Here is a 19,420-nt window from a genome sequence, read left to right as displayed (position 1 = left end):
AGCGATAGAAACAGAAGAGAACTAAACTAGAAATTATGTTGGCTCTATTCTTGTCAAGAAGAATCCAGCTTCTTTCCTGGAAATACATTGTCTGCAATATGTTACAAAGCAAACTGTAGCAAGGTACCCCTTTTCTTTTTGATCAGAAAGTTAAATACTACAAAGTTGAGATGGACCGTGGGTCTTAAATATCAGAAATATGACATTTTAAGATACTTTTTTAATAATTAAATTAAATAGAGATGTCATCTCAGGAAGCTGCTGGCATTGTATGTAAACATAGAGTGCTTTTTTCCTGGTAGAAGCACGGAAAAAAAGTCTGTCAACAGTATTTTCCTTTAAAGAATATGTAAAGCAAGTGACCTTATTTTTCTTTCACTTAAAGTATCCCATAGATATATACTCAATCAATATGTAAGACCTCTGAAATAGATTACAGATGTGGTCTTGCCCTTGCTCTTGAGGAAGGCAATTGAATTTGCTTCTGAGAACGTCCTGAGGATTTAGTTAATTGCTTCAATGTGTGTTAAGGAAACAAAACCTAGAAATGACATGATACAGCGTTCAGCTCTGAGTCAAACTCTTTTTGTTCTCTGGCCCCAAGTATGTACGCTTCCCTAATCTGTCCTATGAAATATTTCAGCCTTTGCATCGCCCTATAACTGAAGGATATCTGAGTTTTAGTTTCAAGTTATTATGTGAATGCTGGTGATGCCACGTATCTGGAAAGGTTGGGAAGGTTCAGCTTTGGTGGAAAAACGCTAACAATGAATTTAGAATCTTTCCAAATAATTGTCACACTTAAAAACTAAAATCAGCTCCAGGAGGGTGATTATGCCTCTGAGCATGTGAACGTGCTCTTGAACTTTCTGTTCTAAATGTGCTCAGTGTTGTTACAGCAAGGTGATGCTTTGAGCAATACACTTGTGAAAAGGTTATAAATGTTCCTCTGAATTCTGAGACACTTTCAAACATAGGTCATGATTGGAAATGTTACAGCTTTGGACTTGGATCTTAGCTGTCACTTTTTGTTCATGTGATTCACTGTAAGCAGACTGTAAACTCGAGTGCTGGCACAGTATTTCTGGAAGGTCAAAGATGAGGCCAAGAAACTCAAATGTATGTTAATTTGGAGCCTGGTCATATAAATGACAATGCTGAATTAGACTTTGCTGTCCCATGGTATGTATATAGTAGACTATTTTCTCACCCTTTCTGTATGGTAAAAGCAGCTATTATGCAGTGGTTCATTTTTTGTTGCTTATTTTTTGCTCAATGCAGTACTTAAATATTTTCTGAGAAGAGTGTTTATGGAACAAAATTGACTTCTCAGTGGAAAATAGCAAAGTTCCTTGGTTCTTTAAGCTTGACTCACGATGTAATTGCTGGGATAAAAATGCAAGATGTTGCAGAAGTTCTGCTTGCATTAGCAAATAAGCTCCATGCGTGCTCTTCATGTTATATGGCTCTGTACCACAGACAACTGTAGATCAGCAGTAATTTAGAGCAACCATTTGTTCAGTTCTATTCAGTATTAAAATGGGGTTGGAGAACAGAATAGGCAGTCATTCAGTTTTTAAACAAAACGCTAAGGAAGCTGGGTAGTTATGTCTGTGACTTCCAAACTTGCCTAGGATTCCTTCTCTTGTACTCCAACTCTATAAGCAAATCTGTATAAGCTGTTTTGCCCATGAGGCTGTCTCTAAAGAAGTGGTGGCCTCTTTTTACTAGCTAACTCCAGTTTTAATTTGTGAAAAAGAAGCCTAAAGTAATCTGTGTTTCACTCATTAATTACGTAAGACAAGATTTCATATTAGCTCTACAAAGACTATTTCAGTAAAGCTCTGGAAAATAGAACAGTTGGTAAGTGCTTAGATTCAGATTTAAGGCGTGCTTCAAGCTCCAGTTTGCAGCAATGGAGTCTGATGGGGACCTCACTTGCTGACCCTACTTACGTTATATACATTTGTTAGATCAGCTGCAGAGTTGCTTGCTCCATTAGCTGTATCAAATAGTTCTCCACTGACAGCAATTGGAGAGTTAGACACCTACGTGGAGATTTACAAATAAAATAATTCAGGCTGCGTGCTGAAGCCTTCTTCTTGTTGAAGAAATATATGAAATGATTTGAAATCTTTAATTTTCTTTGCTAGTGAGTAGGGAAATTATTTCTGCTGTGAAGGTGTTGTCACAACACACAACTTGATGTTCACATCAGCTTTGTGCAGAATGATGAGGCAAAACATTTAAAAGAAAGGTAATATTCTGATAAAGCTGAAGTTTTTGTTGTATTTTTATTGCTTTCCTTCATCAATCCTACAGAGTAATAATAGGAGAAGCCAGAGAAGCAGAACCTGTTCAGTCCTATACATGATTTTCTCTATTTGTATAGTTTTTCTATATGCTTCTAAAATGACTGAGGATTAAGAGGACACTGTGGCAGGCTGCAGTCAGTCTGGTAGCACACAGTGTGCTGAGTCCATGCCCCAGCTCTTTCTGGGGAGTGTTTCTGGGTGGGAGGCCAAGGTTCTTTGAACAGTTAATATCCCTGTAAATTATATTGGTCCAGTAAAAAGAAATGTGGTAGCTCTTGTGCAAGAGTTTCCTTCCAGTGTTGCTTTTAGTATCCTGGCTTGCTTCCCAAAAGATGCTATATTAATGATTTGTAAGAATATTAATGTTACCCAAAAGGAATCATTTACCTCATATGCCTTTTAGGAGAGGGAGCATTGAGAAACTAACTTTACCAGGTCTGAAAGTAAATCTGAAGTATTAGAAGAATGTTTGTAGCCACTTTTTCCCCTCTACAGGCTTGCTCGTAAGTCTTGATGAAAGGAAATAGAAAAGCCACTGGTACTTCCATGAAGTCCAAGATAATTGGCAAAATTTGTCATTCTAACTCAAACTGAGGCAAGACACCTTCCTATGCAGCTTCTACCTAGCAATGTCTGTTCTGCTCTGACTGAAACTCATTTGTTTTGATGTCTGTGCTGAGAAAGTCCTCTTCCACAGAGGGCAATGTGGAGATGCTGGGTGCTGAAGTGGGAAATTGGGGTTTGAAATTCCTGTCTCATTCTCTTTGGAGTACCTTGTCCAGTGGGTCAGACACTACTATGAGCTGTAAATTGCATGTGGATTCCCAGTGGACTGTTTGTGTACATGTATGGTATTTTGGTTTGGGCTTATCTTGCTCTATCTTGCTTTGGAAGGTTGGTGGTGATCTTAAAAACACTTTCACGATAAGAACTCATGCATGTGGTTGTTTTTGTTTTTTTTCTTTATTTAATTGCCATTTCCTGCTGGAAGATCTCTGTATATGAGAACAAAAACCATCCTTCAACTTTTTGGGTGCTCTTTTCTCTTTAAATAAAGCAGAAGATTTTGCTCAATTAGAAACATCTGCTGGGAAATTACAAGTTACAGTGCAGCACTGCAGGGGTCATAGGTGATAATCTTCATTTCATAAAAGCAAAGATATTAAATGCCTTTCACTTCTCTGTGGTTGTGCTGTGCTTTATGCAAAGTTACTTGTAAATGCGTTTTGAAATGAAATTTACCAAATATCTCTTGGCAAATACAGCCTTTTGAAAGGTGTAATTGTGCACGTTATGTATGGTAGCTTTCTTCTTTGAATACAAGAGCAGTGCTTGCTTGTTCTCCAAGTCTTTTAGTTAAGGAAGCCAAATGTAGACTTACTGGACTGGAGACCTCCCTGCCCTTCCCCCTGTTGGGGGGAGCATTACATCTCATGTAGTAACTGTGTCATTTCCTCATTATTCAGAATGTTATCTTGATAAAGGACCATGCATCTTGCACTTGATGTTATTCCTTGAAACAAAAATTGTTGCAAGATTTAAGTATGGGCCATCAGTTTTCCTTCTTTTCCCCCTTTTCGTATGTTCATCTTTAAATTAATACAACATACTTTTGCACATTTTCAAAACTCGTCTCAAGACAATGCTGAGAAATGGTTTCTCCTTAAAATGCAACTACAAAAAAAAAAAAAGAAGTGAGACCCACCACCCCAAACATGATTCTTCTCTGGGGCTAATAGCTGCAGGACAGCTGTATGCTTCTGTATGTTACCAGATGGGGCCTGGGGAGGTCCTGCTGGTTCTGTCCCCTTACTGTAAGGAGACCTGGATTATTATTCAGCCATCAGCTCTGACTTCAGCAGTGTTATCATGCTGTGAGAATGATTCAGGCCTGGGTATGCAGACTTGAGAGCTGCTAGAGGAGCTGGTGTTCTTACCCACCCCACCTCTGCATGCAGCCGTAAGGGTGTTGCTTTCTGCAACAGAAAAGCCCCTTTGCAAAAGGGTAGCATCTTATGGGAGCTTGAGATTCTGACCTGTTGCAAATGCTTTGTCAGCATGAAGGGTGTGTGTGGGAGCTGTAACTCGGTGCTGACTCCAGCAGTGCCAGGTCCCTCTGAGTGAAGCTGCCTAGTCATGGCTGAGCAGGAGCTGGGGCCGGTGGTGATGCTCTGTGCCCTGCCCATGTGGGAGGAAGTTGGTTTCTGTTAGGAGGAGTAGATATTGCTGTGCTTCCTCCCTTGCTAATGACAGCAAAGCTGCCTCCGGAGCAGGAGCTCCACCCCCCGGGTCTCAGTGGTAGCCTGGTGCCTTGCTGGCCAACTTGCCCCTCTGCTCCTTTGTCCTTGCCACCACTGTGGTGACTTTCTGGGGCATCTTCAGGCTGGCTTTGCCTGATGGTGAGACAGGTGATTGATTGCTGTTCCCTTGGGCTAATTGCAAATGTAACCTGTTATTTCTTCTACTCCAGGGCCCCTCTTGCCATAGAGTAAAACCCAACTACATATCGAAGAAAAAGAAAAAAAAAAAAACCGCAAGCATAGAAGAAGTCTCTGCTCTTTAAATGGGAAGAAATAAAAGGCGATAGGAAGGAGAGGACCAAGCAATTTTCTACAGTTTTTCAGATGCTCTTACTTGTGCAGTGAGGGATGTCTGCTTTTCTCTGTGCACTGCAGACCTTCCTGTCACAGGGAAACCAAGCAGCAGGCTGGGAATCGCTTGGCAGCATTTCATCCAGAGAGGGCTTCTGTTCCAGTGTGCCAAATGAGTCTGTCTGCTTTCAGCTGCTAGTTAAAATACACTCCTTGCTTTTTGACAGCTTCTATAGTTCACTGCCACTGCTATTTGCCAGGAATTGTCTGAAATTTCCCTCTGGTACTTTCAGTGCATTCAGATAAACATTATTGAGAACTTAGCAGTTCATTTGTCTTTCCATACCCATTTTGTTATGTATGCTTGTGTATGAGTTACTTGTTTTAATCTGAAATGAAACCATACAGACCAGTTCTGGAAATAGGAAATGGTTGTTAAAGGTAAATGTCTGCTGTCTCTCAATGGAGTATACTGCTTTTTTAACAGAGTTATACTAAAATTAGTTTTCAACATGGTATGTGCTGGATTTAGCAAGCAACTGTATTTGATTATTGATTTCTTAAAACATTAAATAAATAACAGCTAGAAAGTTTCTGTTTGGTCCTTTGGAGTGTCTCCTTGCTTGAATTCTTGTACTTCACTTGGTTCTCTTGGACTGAATCCATGCAAATATTTGGTTATTTAAGTCTAAGCAGCCAAGCACAAGGTTCTCTTTACACAGTCTGGCATCATAAAGAGCCTTCAATGTGAGACTAAATTGTTTACTCTCACTCAAAAATTTCTTTGTCTTGCCACTGTAGTGTGTGTTGTCTATAGTTTAAATGATAATTAGGCTGGGAGCAGGCATGATAACCAAGTGAGTGAAGAACCGTAATCAAATCTAGCCTGTGGAAGCAGAATGCTAAATAAAATGAGATGGATGGCATTTCTGATAAGTGGCAGTTTGTACACTCCACAGATGTTTAGAGGTACATAATATTAAGTTTTCACTTGGCTGTGTGCTAGTGGGTGGAATGATGGTATTGCTCTGCTAAGTTTTTGCTCTGGTAAGCTTTCAGTAAGTATTCCGGGTTGAAAGAGGATGACTTCTTTAGGCTGTAAAGATATGACTTCCTTGAGATATAGTATTCTGTGAATTGCATTTACTGGTTAATTATATGCAAGATAAAAAGTGTTAATTTTCTGGCCCTTAGTAAAATCAGTAGCCTAAATGTGATAGTAACTGCAATGCAGCCCTTCGAAGTTACCATTTTTCTAAATCAGTACTTTGTTACTCACATGTAATGCTGCTGGGGAAAAAAACCAACAAAGCAACACTGAATAATATGAATTTTACAGACAATTTCTAAATTTCTAACTGCTAGAGCTGTTATTAGATCAAGAAATTCTTACCATGAATGTTTAAAGAATAGCTATTGTATCTCTTGCCTTTTAGATATGCAAAGATCATTTTGATAGAGATAGAAAAAGTCAGATTTTACTTCTGACATCTTTTTATTTTTTTCTAATTTCTTTTTCCCTCTCTTCTCTTTATAATAGGGATTTATCTGTCCCTTGTGTATGAAGTCTCATGGATCAGCTGAGGAGCTGTTCAAGCACTATGAAGCAGTTCATAATTCTGGCATCGATTCAACTTGTGGAGGGGAAGGTCACCTGTCATCAGAAAGGTGGAACACTATTCATTTGTGCTTGTGCTTTTGTGTCAGTGTTGAGCTGTTTCTAATTACACTGAAGGCTGTATTAATTTGAACACTTAATTATGTGGTGAAGTATTTAAATGTTCATATCCCATTTCCAACTACAATTAAAAAGCAGCTTGAAACTTATATTGACTAATATTGATATGGCAGTAAATGGAAGTCAGTTGTTTATGTTTATATTGTTAACTCCAGCGTTTCTCATGCTTTTGAGAATGCATTGTAACAAACTGGAAGATTTTTAAGCATGGAGGAAAAATATTGGTTCATTTTTATTTGCAGCACAGAGCTGAATTTTTTTCTTTTGAGCATGGAGAGGGACAACCCTAAAGAGAGAGGAGAGACATGATTTTGTCTCTTGGTGGTTAGGGTACCTACTGTGTAATTATAACATCAATTTTTGTCTGAATAGATTCCCTTATCACCTAGCTATTTCCAAATCTGGGAAGTCTCTGTGTCACTGTATCAGCTTTCTGTGTTCCAGAAACTCCATCCTCATTTGCAGAACTCTTCTCTAATTTATTTTAACTCTTTGGTCAAAAGCATTTTGTTAAGTGTGTTCCTGTGAAACGCATCAGGTTGTTTTATTTCTGAGACCAGCTGCATGTAGCAGAAACTGATGAAATGAACTTACTCTTGGTAGAACAGTTGAGAGTAATCTCTCTGTGTTTGAGTAACTCCTCGTGTTGGTTTGGCAAACTTTTTCTTGGGGATGAAGTTTACACAGGGTCCCTTCTGCTGCCTGTTGGTTCTTTTTCTGATTAGTGCTTATTTTGGACAGTTGTAAATGACAGTCCACACTGCTGTTTGGTCACCTCTCCCTCAAACTCCTTTTTGTTTTGTACACAGTAGTGTCACAGTGAGCAGCTGACTGTGGCCTCGGTCAGCAGACAGAGGTACAGGCTGCATAACCCTGCTGGTGTTCACTTAGTAATGGAGCTGCTTCTGCTACTGCAGGAAGTAAACCACTCAGGTGTTTGTGACTGGTAGATATATGACCCAAAAATGACCCCAGTGCTTACATTGAAAAAATTAATGTATTTACTTAACTCACAAAAGGTTTATACTTTAGTGAGAAGAGTGTGTGGAAGGTACCATATTTTGATTATTACCCGAATGAAGATCTCTGTTTCCCCAGTGCTGTGCAGACTGAGCCAGGAAGAGCCAACGTTATCAGATGTCTTGTCTGTATGGATGGACAGGAGCCCTTCTTTAGACATGCTGTCCTTTTCCAGATGCTGTAGGATTTTGGCTGAATATAACTAATGAGCAAAGCACATACTATTGCTTTTTAAAGCAATACAATTGCCATTGCTTTATTTTGAGTGTGTTACAGTGTAACTGTTTGAGGGGAGTAGATTTTTCTTTTTTCTCATTTTTTTCCCCTTCAATGGTGCTTTTTTTATGATCACTTTTATTCTGTGTTCTCCCGATCTGTGAGGGATCAGCAGGAAGATAGTTTGAAAGAAAGGGAATTGTATAGCCAGGGGAGAAGTAAAGAAATTGAAATTCAGGCTTATATATGAGGAAATAACATCATAGTAGCAGGGTTATATTGGGTTTCCTGCGTACACATTTACTCAAGAGTAAGTATTTTTTCTCTGATTTAAACCTTTTCAGAGCAATGTAACTTAAACTTGAAATGGTAACTCATAGTAGAACAATAGCATCCACATGGGGGAATTATTGGTCATAACTATATTGTGTATATAGTTTATGGAAGATTTATTTCTATGCCTGCAAGTTTCCAATGTCAACCAGATGTCGGCTGGTGCAATTTCATGTTTTTTTCTGCCTCTTGACAGTTTAAGGACAAGTGGTTTTGTTCTCTCTCCTGTAATTTAATAAGTGGACAAGGTCAGGGAGTTGGATGGAGCATGGGGAGGCTGGTCAGAGATGTTGTGTAACACATGAGCTATTTCTTTCTGCTAGTGTGACATTTCTTTAATGTTTCTCAGTTGCACGCTTGCTTGAGAAAACTCATATTCAATGTAAACACGTTTTTTTAATACTCAGAATACTGCATTAAAGCAATGCTCTGACCTGCAGCAGGGGTGCACTCTGTTAGTGCTCTAGGGGTAAAGTTTGCATGTGATCCATATGACCAAGATTGGGCTGTGTAGTTCCTTATTTAGTCAGTAGGGAGGCTAGTTATGATGAATTACTTTGCTCAGCCCCCTTGCCCTTAAAGTACTGTTAATAGTGCCAAGAACAGATCATGCAACTCTCCCCAGTGCAGTTTAGCTGGACCACTGGTACGCAGTGCCTGGATGGAGGCACCAGCACTGAGGATTAGAGAGAAGCATGAGGAAAATGTAGCAGATATTGGCTGGATGGAGATGTTCAGGAGATGTGCTGATAGCAGCATGGAATTTTAACAGCACTAGGGGAAAGGGAGATTGAGGGAGGGTTTGGGTGGCAGTAAGAAAGAAAACATGTACACTTCTAGAGTGATTCATTACTTATTTCCTAATCATTCTTTGCTAGACAGGTAAGTCAAATTTAGGTTTTGTCTTAAAATTGGCAAGCAGAGCAATGTTGGTGAATACTGAAAAAACTACAGTAGAATACTTTCATTTTTTCCCCATCTCATCCCCTTTTTCTTCCTCTCAATTACAAGTTACTTTTATGTAGCTCAAAAATGTGCGATCTAGAGTGTAAATAAATACTTTAATACTGCTGATCTGGTGCGTGTTTGGCCCTAGCTTCAGTATTATTAACCATGTTTCACCTGCCTAAGATTTCATTTATAATCTAAGGCGTGAATGTTTGCTGATTTACTTAATACTTGTGAGAAAGCTCAAACGATACATGGGTTTTGAGTAGCAGTTATACCTGTCTCATTACAGTTTTATTTAGGAACCTCCAGTTTATCTCTCACAGGACAAGTAATGTGTAAATAGCAGAAGATCTTCTGCAAAAATTATCTTTCCAACATGACAGCATTCATTTGGCCATTAAAATTGGTCAGCCTTGGAGTTCTTCATTGGTTCAAGTGTATGTGTTTCACTACATTCTTGATGACCCTGTGGTTAATGTGAAATGAAGGCTGAATTTTTTCTGTTGTGGTTTAGCTAAGGAATAGGTTGTTTTGTTTTTCTTCTAAGTATGAGACAATTTTAAAGAACATCTGTGGAGGAGGGGATAATGCAGCACAGGAGCTATAAAACTATTTGGTATAAAACAGAAAGAATGTGTTGGTATTGACACCCACACACATACATGTTCTGTGTGCCTCTGTGCTGCTGCTGTATAAGCAATAGAAAGGGATGTGTTTGCATTTGGAGTGGCTGTATCTGAGTGATATAACTCATCTATATAGAGACCTGAGATTGAGAAGGGTGCAGTTAGTAACAATTTTAGCCTTGAATCTTGTGTTCTTGAATGGCTCAATTTGAGAATTTAAAATCCCAAGGCTTTAAGTGTTCAGACCATTCATTGAGTGCATATATGGGGCATACTGAATTGCTGTGTGGGTAAAAAAAATTATGTAGCTACATACTTCAAAAGGAGTAAAGTCACATGCTGTCTCTTAGCAGTGTTCCTCGTGATATGGGAAGTGAAGGACATTAGGCCAGTCCCTTCCACAAAAAGGTGTATAGAATATTAAACGTGCCAATGCCCAGCTTTGCAATTTGACTTGTTAAGTTGATGAACTGAATTAGATTTGCAGTTTATTTTCATGAGACTTTTAACATATCCATTTCTTTACTTATACTGTTAATGTTTTAGCGTTGTTCAGGTGATATCCAAAGTGAGCTAATAAGTATCTATAATTCCACTTTCTTCCAATTTTCAAAAAATGGAAAGTAACTATTATTTAAATTATGTTTATAGAATGTGTCTATTACTGTCTTCCAGTTATCTAATATAGTTTAGAATTTCTATGTAATTGACAAAATATAACTACTGCATATTCATTTTCTCCACTCTGTGGATGTATTTATTCAGAGATGAAGTATCACTGCTCCGACAAGAAGTACAAGACTTGCAAGCTTCACTGAAGGTTGGACATGTATTTTACTTGCATGTGGTTTTTTGTTTCAAATTGCAAAACATGCTGCTATCTCAAGCAACCAAGTTTACAGTTCTCTTTTTCTCCATTTCTTTTTTCACTTTCTAGGAGGAAAGATGGTATTCAGAAGAGCTGAAGAAAGAACTAGAGAAATTGCAGGGGCAGCAGCAGCAAGTAATTGCTTTAAAATACTTGAAGCAGGTTTATCATCAGCATTGACATTGAAGATTAATACCTTTCTGTAAGGCACGTGGCCTGATTTAGTTAGTTCTGTGGCTTGAATATTGACATGTTCTTGAAAACAAAGCTAGTTGTCTCTCCACAATTTAACCATATAAATCTGAAGAAAAGTACTGGAGTGGGTAATGGTAATGCTTACTATAAGTTCTGTTCAGATTTTTCTGTTGGGTTTATTCAGAACTCATTTTGAATGTGATGTTTCACCTGCTTTGAGAAAGGGCAATAAGGTGTTAGTTGTAAAAACAAACAAACAAACAAAAACCCCCAAACCCTCAAAAAAGCAAACAAAAAAAAAAAAAAAAAGAGGGGAGAAGAACAGTAAGTAGTGTGACTTCACAATAAAGATGAACTGAACAAACAATTTAAGTCAACTTATAATATGTTGTCCTTAGGGAAGCACTTCTTTTGTTACTATGAGCTACTTAGACACTGTTCTAAACATTGGGAATTACATTCTGGCAGTGTGCCTTTTCAGATGTATTTAATATAATGTCTGTGTTTTAAGTCAGATTTCAATACTGAGGAAAGTGAAGGGGAGGGGTTTGTTACTGGAGCCTTGCAAGCCTGAAAGTTAGTCACTGTAGTGATAAAGAAACGGAAAATTGTCTTGGCCTTTTTCAGTCTTCCAGATTCAACTGTTGGAAATTTGTACTACTGTGTGTTATGTGAGCAAATAAGTCTTCTGTCTTTTCCAAAAGAGGGATGAACTTCTGAAGTAGTAGTTTTAATTCCTTCTGTCTAACGTTGCATTTGTCCTTCTGTTTTCTTAAGGATTCTAAGTCTGATGGATTGACAACATCTACATCTACAGGTGGCTAACCTTTTATTGTATTAAATTCTGCACTGTTTCGGGATCTCTGGAGTTTTGTTTAGGGTAGCTTTTAGACAAATGAAAAAGCACTTTTGGTGAACTAAAGACCTACCATGCTGTGAAAGCACTATTACTGGAAAAAAAAAAAGCTAATTGCAAGTGCTTAGGACAGCTATAGTGTGGAGAAACGTACGGAAGCTTGGGGTCTGTAATTTGTAGAAGTAAGATAGGAGTTCTCACTGTAAAAGCAGTATCTATTAATAGTTTTGAACATGTTTTTAATAATTTCATATATTCAAGCGTTTAATTCAAGTCTTTTGCTGAGAAGGACCATGGTTGTTGACATTCAAGCTGTAGCATTTGTCAGTGCTTGTTTTATTCAGTGCTCTTTTGTACTAATTACTAGCGAGGAAGCCGATGAATTTTGTCACTTTTGTTTTTCAGGCCAATAATTTTTGCTTCATGTTTCATTTTCTCTAGGCACTCACAAGATAAGATTTTCTTTATGTGTCCAAAAAGGATCTGACTGATTGTGATTAAAGAACTTTTAATCACAGGTCAGGGTTTGGAATTCAGCAGAATGTTACAGTGCTCTCAAGGGCTATTAGTGACTGGTGAAAACCAATATCTACTTAATCCTGCATAGTACTCTGCCAGTGACAGGTTTCAGTATCATGCTTGTAGATTCTTCAGTGAAGTTGCTCACTTTACTAAGTTAATTGGATTAGCTAAGTGAACTTAAATTAATTTTTTATCTACTGTGGTTTGTCATTGATATAAGTAACTGTATAACCTTATCCTAGCTATTCCAGGAAGTAATACTGTTCTTTTCATGGAAATAGAATCATTAGAACGGCAACTAGAAGAGATCCAAGTAGAAAATTTTAATATTAAGCAAATGAAAGACTTATTTGAGCAAAAAGCAGCACAACTGGCCACTGAAATTGTGGGTGAGTATGTTAATATGTGGTCTGATTCTGTTCTCAACTTGTGCAACTTGTGCAAGTGATTATTTATTGAACTTCCTTCTTAATTAGATCTTAAAGCAAAGTATGATGAAGAAATCAGCCTTCGGGAAGGTGCAGAACAGAAAATGACAAACCTAACACAGGAACTACTGAAGGAGAGAAGTACCGTAGAAGACTTAAAGACAGAGCTGGTATTCACATCACACTATAAATGTTTTTGTTATTTTCAGGCAATTGAGCATATGCCTTCCTAAACAATCACAGTTTAAAAGTAGCCTAACTGTTGATGTTGGATGTCTGATTGTGGGTTGAAAAGAGATTTAGAATACCGTATTTTTCAATATTTTTCCAGTGTATATTACCTTGTGTATTAACATTTACCATATGGTATTTTGTAATCTGCTCGTTTGATGCCCCACTTGAGGAAACTTGCAGAGTAATCCAGCTCTGGATGTGTTATGCAGTCGGTCCTGCACTTGGTGAATGCCATCGCTGACACCAGAAGCTGTCTTAAGATCACTCATTTTCCATGAGGTGTTATGCTATGCCTGTCCCTGGACAGCTGTGCTCATAAGGACTGCCTGGAGTGGTGTTTTGTGGCATGGTGGCTAAAAGGCTGGCAGCTGTCATCACCATGCCTATGTTAATGTTTACTGTCATCTTCTTGGCTGATGATACTGACGTGTGTATTCCAGGATTTTGGCTCGTGGTGACTTGGCTCCAGGGAGTGATCTCAGTGACTCAGCGGTCATGCTACTTCCAGAGCTGTTGCTAAAGGACTTCCTAACTTCTTGTTTGTCTTCTACTGCACATGCTCTGGAAGACAGCAGGAATGGCATTTATCTACCTTCTTTCCTGTAGTCAGTTGCTGGCAAATACTCATAAGTTCCTCTTGGTCCTGATCAGACACTGGACCTGTCTATTCCTCTACCTGTTTTGTTGGTTTCTTGTCTTCTTTTTTCCTTCTGCATTCCTACCTTTCGTTTTCCAGTACTTTTTCTCTAGGTGCCAACACTTACTTTTCTTTCTTCAATGCCCAGTATTGCCTTCCTACTCCCTTTCTTCCATAGCTTTTCCATTGGAAGGACTTTTTAGGACTTCAGATGTAATTACTAGTGGATTTACCTATATGTCTAATGTGAAATATTTTGACAAGTCCTGAAAAATGTCTCCTTTTGGCCATTTTTCATCTGTTCGTGATGTTTTCAGAGACAGTATTGTTTTAAAAGTCTGTAGTCAATTATTTTATGTCTCTTTTTTGCCAGATTTGGTTGAAGTGGGTCAACTTGTTCAATGTTTAATGGGCAAAAACTGACAACCAGACATTAAAAACCCATTTCCTTTAGAAATTGTATATTATTTGTTTGTTTTCTTGTTGTTCCAGCCATAATACTGCCTATCTCATGTTGTCTGTAACTTAGTTTGAAAGATTTTTAGAAGTGAAATTGATGCTGGAAGTTTATCTATGAATATCATGTACCTCACTCTTACTTTTCTGCTTTTCAGCTACAAAGGCCTGGTGTGGAAGATGTGGCTGTTCTTAAAAAGGAACTGGTCCAAGTTCAGACACTGATGGACAAAATGACTTTGGAATGTGAGAGAGAATCTGAAAAGCTGAAAGATGAGTGCAAGCACTTGCAGGCAGAGAAGGCAAACTCAGAGGTAATAGTCATACCATAAGATGTGTGTATTTGCTTTATTATTTTTTTCATTTGAAAATGGGAACTATTGATCACAATGACAAAGCTTTTTTCTTAACAGAATCTCTTCTAACTTACTTGAGAGACATGTCTATTTATTACAGTAAATTGCATAGTTCTGTCAGTACTGACACTTGAAAAAGTCCCCAGGTGTTTTCTTGCAAAACCTTTTCTTGGCATGAGAAGTTACTACAGAGCTAAAGACCTTCTGGTAGAACTATTTCTGCTTAGAGAGAGAAGTAGAGCAGTGCTTGTGTGATTCAATATTTTTTTCTCTTTTAGAGCTTCAATGTGGATAAAAACAGTTGTTAATCAGAATGATGATGTTAATCAGAATTACTGGGGGCCTGGTGAATCTGTACTTGCATAAGAATTCTGTTATTGGGTGTTGCTGCCTCTCACTAGAATGTTGTTTGGTATATCTTTACTAAGAAACAATTTGACACTGAAAGGCTTTGTTACCCGTGTTCGAAACCTTTATACCTCCCTTCTCTGTTGTCCCACACGACTGCAAAGACAAGCAAAACAAGGCAGAACTATGGTTCTGAGTGAAATTGTTTCCATGCAGAATACCCCTTTTTACAGGAGGGCATGCTTAGAGTTCCTGTAGAACTTGTTGTATCCTCCATCCTGCTGATATTTCGGAATGTGAAGAAATTCTGGCATCTTGTTATCGTGGGCTTTCACGTGCCCTAGATTTCAGAACAACAGTTTTATCTTCTGTTTCTTAATTTATACTGCAGAGCTTTAGAGAAGATCTGCCCTTGTTATTCTGAACTCCTTAGGGCTTTCCCTCCTGCCTTCCCCTGAACTCTCCAACAGATATGTGGAGCTCCAGGAATTGTACAAGACTACAATTTTGTACTAAACATTAATCTACAATTGTTTTCAAGTTAAAAGTATGTATGCCAAGAGCTTCATTTGACAAGAAAAAAGGAATGTCACAGTTGGAGTTATGAGTGTGATGTGGTTATGTGGCCATGTAAGTTGCTGCATAACTGTAATTTGGTTTTAACTTTGAGATCCCACAACTGTGCTGCAGAATTTAGATTTTGTTTCAAAACACTGTCTTTGTAGTCCCTGTGGTTTTGGATATTGTATTTAGTTTTCATGTGAAGATAAAATGACATAGTGATGTAGGCATAACAAAAATCTACAATCTTGAAACACAGCAATGTAAATTGCTTCTGTTCACTCAAATAAGGTATATTTAAGCTTTGACATAACTAACCATATTGAAATTTCACTTTGAAGTGCAGCTTTTAACAGGAAAAAAATTACAAATGATGATGTTTTTCATTTCTGGTGAAGTAACAGCAGATTAGGAGAGAAGACCACGCAGCACTCCCAGCTGCTCCCAGAACAATCTAAGAAATCTTAGATGTGTGCAAAGTTTATAAATTACAGTGTAATTATGATAATATCAGATGTCTGTGTACTATCCTCAGTACAGAGACTGAGCCAGAGAGGGCTGAGTTGCTGCATGGAATAATGCAGTGAACAGTGGCAGATTGATTCTTAGAAGTGTTAGTCTTCTTTGCTTAATTCAACTTATGGTAGCAATAGTATAAGACATAGGTAGAAAGACATAGTCAAAATATAAGTTTTATTGTTGCTGCAAAGTGAAAGGTTAAACTTAAATTTACTTGAAGTCCTTGCGGTGAAAATGTCTTTACTTTAAAAAAAAAACAAACAGAACAAAAGCACACTTGTGAAAAGTATTAGCCATAAGAAAACAAGAAATGGAAGTCTTGTCTTGTTAAAATTGTACAGTTCTGGACATAAAAGTTTGCTCGTGTTTCATTTCAGCTTTGCACTTTTAAGAGCAAGAGTAAGGTGATTCCTAGGCCATTACACTGGGGTGGCTATGGCAATGTATATTAATATTGGTTTCCACAGCAAAGCTTTGTTATGAGACTTCTGGAGAGTAACGATTGTCTTAACTCTGTATAAGTATCTTTAACTGCTACAGGAGAAAGAAAACATGCAAATAGATGCATAGCTCTGCAGTTGTCACCTAAGTGTGTCCATTTTTGTCTTTTCCTTTTGTGGAGTATTATGCTTTATTTCAGATTTGCAGCTGAAAGTGTGGCGTCCAGTTATGTGAGATGAATGTTCGTTCTGAGATACTCATGTCACATTTGGTTTCTCACTATAGGGAATTCTACATAGTGAGCAAATTATGAAAACAGCTGCACTGCTGCAGAGCTTGGTGTTTCTGCAGTTTGGGATTTGTTTCAGCATCTGATAAATGTTCCTACAGATTGCTATGTTCAGTGCCAGGAGTATTAAACCCTAGGCAAGATTAGTAGATTAAATTATGGATAAACTTGATAAAGCCAAGTCTGGGTTTTTTTTCTTTCTTTTTCTTCATTTTTATTTTTTTTCAAACAAAGCATAGGCAATATTTGACAGCAATGTATGAATGAATGGCTTTGTCACTGCTCATTTCCATCTTTCATTCACCCCTTTTATTTTTTTCTGCTTTCTAATGGAGACACTTAAATGTGAGGTAAATTTTTTTTGAAAGCTTGCTATTGCTACATATTTCTACGTATACAATTTCTATTGTATTAAGATAATGCAAAGAGGTTGTTACATAGTAGATGCTTTCCTATTTGGTTACTTTCATTAATTGCATTAATAAATATCAACGAGGCAGTACCTGGAATGAATATTCATCCATCATACATTTCTATTTTAAGAGTGAAATATAGGTAAGGTCTTTGATTTGTGATTGAGAGAAATGCACATAAATTATGGATCTAGTTTGAATTGTTGCAGTAGTAACCTTAGCAGGCTTCTGGATGTCTTCTGCACCGTATTCTCTCACTTGTGAAATATCCATGCTCTGTTTCTTAAGAACATCTTGGATTGCTTGTCCGTCCCAGACAGATCCCAGGATATATTCTTACTAACAGCTTTGTAACAAAATAACCGTATAAAGAACAGCATTACAAAACTTGAGTGTTAATAACAGTATGTAGTCATACAAAAAATGCATTCCTATCTTCTGTTTGGTCTACGTCTTCATGTAAAAAGGTTGTAAATGGGATATTTTTTGTCTGCTACTTCTGATCTTTACTTCATTCTGGAATTTAGTATTTATTTCTTGCTGAAATCTGTTCTTTTGAAAACAGTGGGAGAAAATCTTCTTTGAAATGATTGTTATGGAATACTATAGTCAACATGAATGGATTCATACAGAACATTTTATTTTTTGTATTACAAATATGCAAGGAAACTATTCTTCCGTGTGTTTATCAAGAAGAAGCAGAGCATTAATAGCAAGTAGAAGTCCCAGAAGTACCTGTGCTTCTGAGTAGCATGCTACAAATACATTTTATTCAGATAACTCAGTATTCATTAACCTTCTGTTAAAAACAATTACCTTTGCTGTCCAGCATACGGATCAGTGTCTACATTTTTTAATTATATGTAGATAGATCAGACTTGAGAAATGTTTATTTTTTACTCTTTATTTTATTATTTTTTTTTTATTTTTAATTTATTTTATTTTTACTCTTTATTCTTAAAATTTTCTAAGAAGATATGAGAAGTCTGCAGGAGGAATGGTCACAGAGTGACTGGAATAATGATAATGTTTCTCATTAACTCCAGCACAGCGTGCTTTGGGGCAGTTGTTACCCAAAAGTGCTTTTCTGGTTTGCTTTCATTGCTGTGTACAAATACGATGTAGTTGTTAATCTCTTCTGTTGTGTACCAATCCTGTTTGAAGAGTTAGCATTTGTTACCCTGATTATACTCACCTACAGGGTCAGTGTATCCAAAAGTTGCGCACCAAGTTTGCATCACAGTCCAGGCTTGGAACTTTTACTGCCTTTTCTAGTGCATTATTCTAGTATGTATTATCCCAATGACTTGGAATTGGGGAGGGCTTTACCTCAAGCTGAAACTGTGATAGTGATTAATGGATAATAATGAATAATATGCTGTGATTTTTCATCGCCTGTGGGCTCAACCTGGCATTTTCTGCTGGGGAAATTCTAGTCTTGAATGAATCTCGGCTGGGAAATCATTGATGTTTCTGTAGCTGACAATACTCTGAGATGAGTTTGTGGATAGTTTTTTTTTTTTTTTTAGTTTTTGTTTTTAATGCATGTAAGGGTGGTTTTTTTATTTTGCTATTTTGTTTGGGTTATGCAAAATTTTGTTTTAATTATGGATTTTCTGCCCGTCTGTCCAGGCTACCATTAACCAGTTAAGAGCTGAACTTGCCAAAGGACCTCAGGAGGTAGCTGTATATGTTCAGGAGCTGCAAAAACTTCAAAGTTTAGTCCAGGAGCTAGAACAGAAAAACCAGGTGAGAATGCTGTTATTTCCTACATTTGTCATTTCACATTAAAATGGAAACATCACACATTGCCTTGGTACGTGCTGAAGACTGTAACAAAACACTTTGTGTTGTAGAAGTTGAGAATTCCTATCCGCTTTTTGCTTGACTTGAAGAATTTTGTAATGTACAAGTGAACAGTATTTTTAAGTGGTATTGGTACATTTCAGTGTAATTCCTAAGGGTTGTTAAGATTGCAGGTTTCTAATAGCTGCAGTTTAAAGATATGTGAGCATTAACAGTTTTGCCTTCTCACTCATTAAAAGATTAAAGCAATATCCATCAAAATATTATGATAGTTCCCAGAAATTATAATTCAGAAGATGAGATCTCTGTATTTGTCTTCTAATTCCTTCACTTTTAGATTGTATCAGTGTCATATTTTCTGGCCTTTTATCAGAAAAATGAACAATAGAATACTGAGATAAACTCCAGAAGATTTTTAGCTGATAAGTATTCACTGAGAGCTTTAATTAAAGCCTTCTGAACTTGGTACAATTTTGTATTTTGTATTTGTAAGAAATGAAAGGAAACAGAGAAAAATATGCATATTGGTTATTGTGTGCATGTATATATAACGTTATGTTATTGTGAACTTTACATATGTATTCAGCAGCAATCTTGCCAGTCATGGGGGGGAATACTTAATAGCATTTACAAAGATATAATAGAGTGCAATTAAAATTTGATAGGATGATTCTTGATTTGACTTACAAAATTAATTGCAG

At 37.3% G+C, this 19,420-nt stretch overlaps 1 protein-coding gene across 4 annotated transcripts in view; it reads left to right on the top strand.

Moving 5' to 3' along the window:
- Positions 1 to 19,420, top strand: part of EEA1 (early endosome antigen 1) — a 69,870-nt gene that overhangs the window by 13,189 nt on the left and 37,261 nt on the right. For 2 of the 4 annotated variants that reach the window (XM_048940650.1, XM_048940632.1), the window contains 8 exons: positions 6,447 to 6,574; positions 10,556 to 10,610; positions 10,728 to 10,793; positions 11,631 to 11,670; positions 12,513 to 12,620; positions 12,708 to 12,829; positions 14,145 to 14,300; positions 18,546 to 18,662. In XM_048940650.1, coding sequence (XP_048796607.1) covers positions 6,447 to 6,574; positions 10,556 to 10,610; positions 10,728 to 10,793; positions 11,631 to 11,670; positions 12,513 to 12,620; positions 12,708 to 12,829; positions 14,145 to 14,300; positions 18,546 to 18,662 — 792 coding nt within the window. Of the gene's footprint in view, positions 1 to 6,446; positions 6,575 to 10,555; positions 10,611 to 10,727; positions 10,794 to 11,630; positions 11,671 to 12,473; positions 12,621 to 12,707; positions 12,830 to 14,144; positions 14,301 to 18,545; positions 18,663 to 19,420 lie in introns of all 4 variants that reach the window. The other 2 variants (XM_048940640.1, XM_048940622.1) reach the window with 1 other exon arrangement.

This window comes from Lagopus muta, chromosome 1 (assembly GCF_023343835.1).
Source record: "Lagopus muta isolate bLagMut1 chromosome 1, bLagMut1 primary, whole genome shotgun sequence".
NCBI classification, from domain to species: Eukaryota; Metazoa; Chordata; class Aves; order Galliformes; family Phasianidae; genus Lagopus; species Lagopus muta.
Note: the sequence above shows the minus strand (reverse complement) of the source record. Positions and strands in the feature narration are given on the sequence as shown.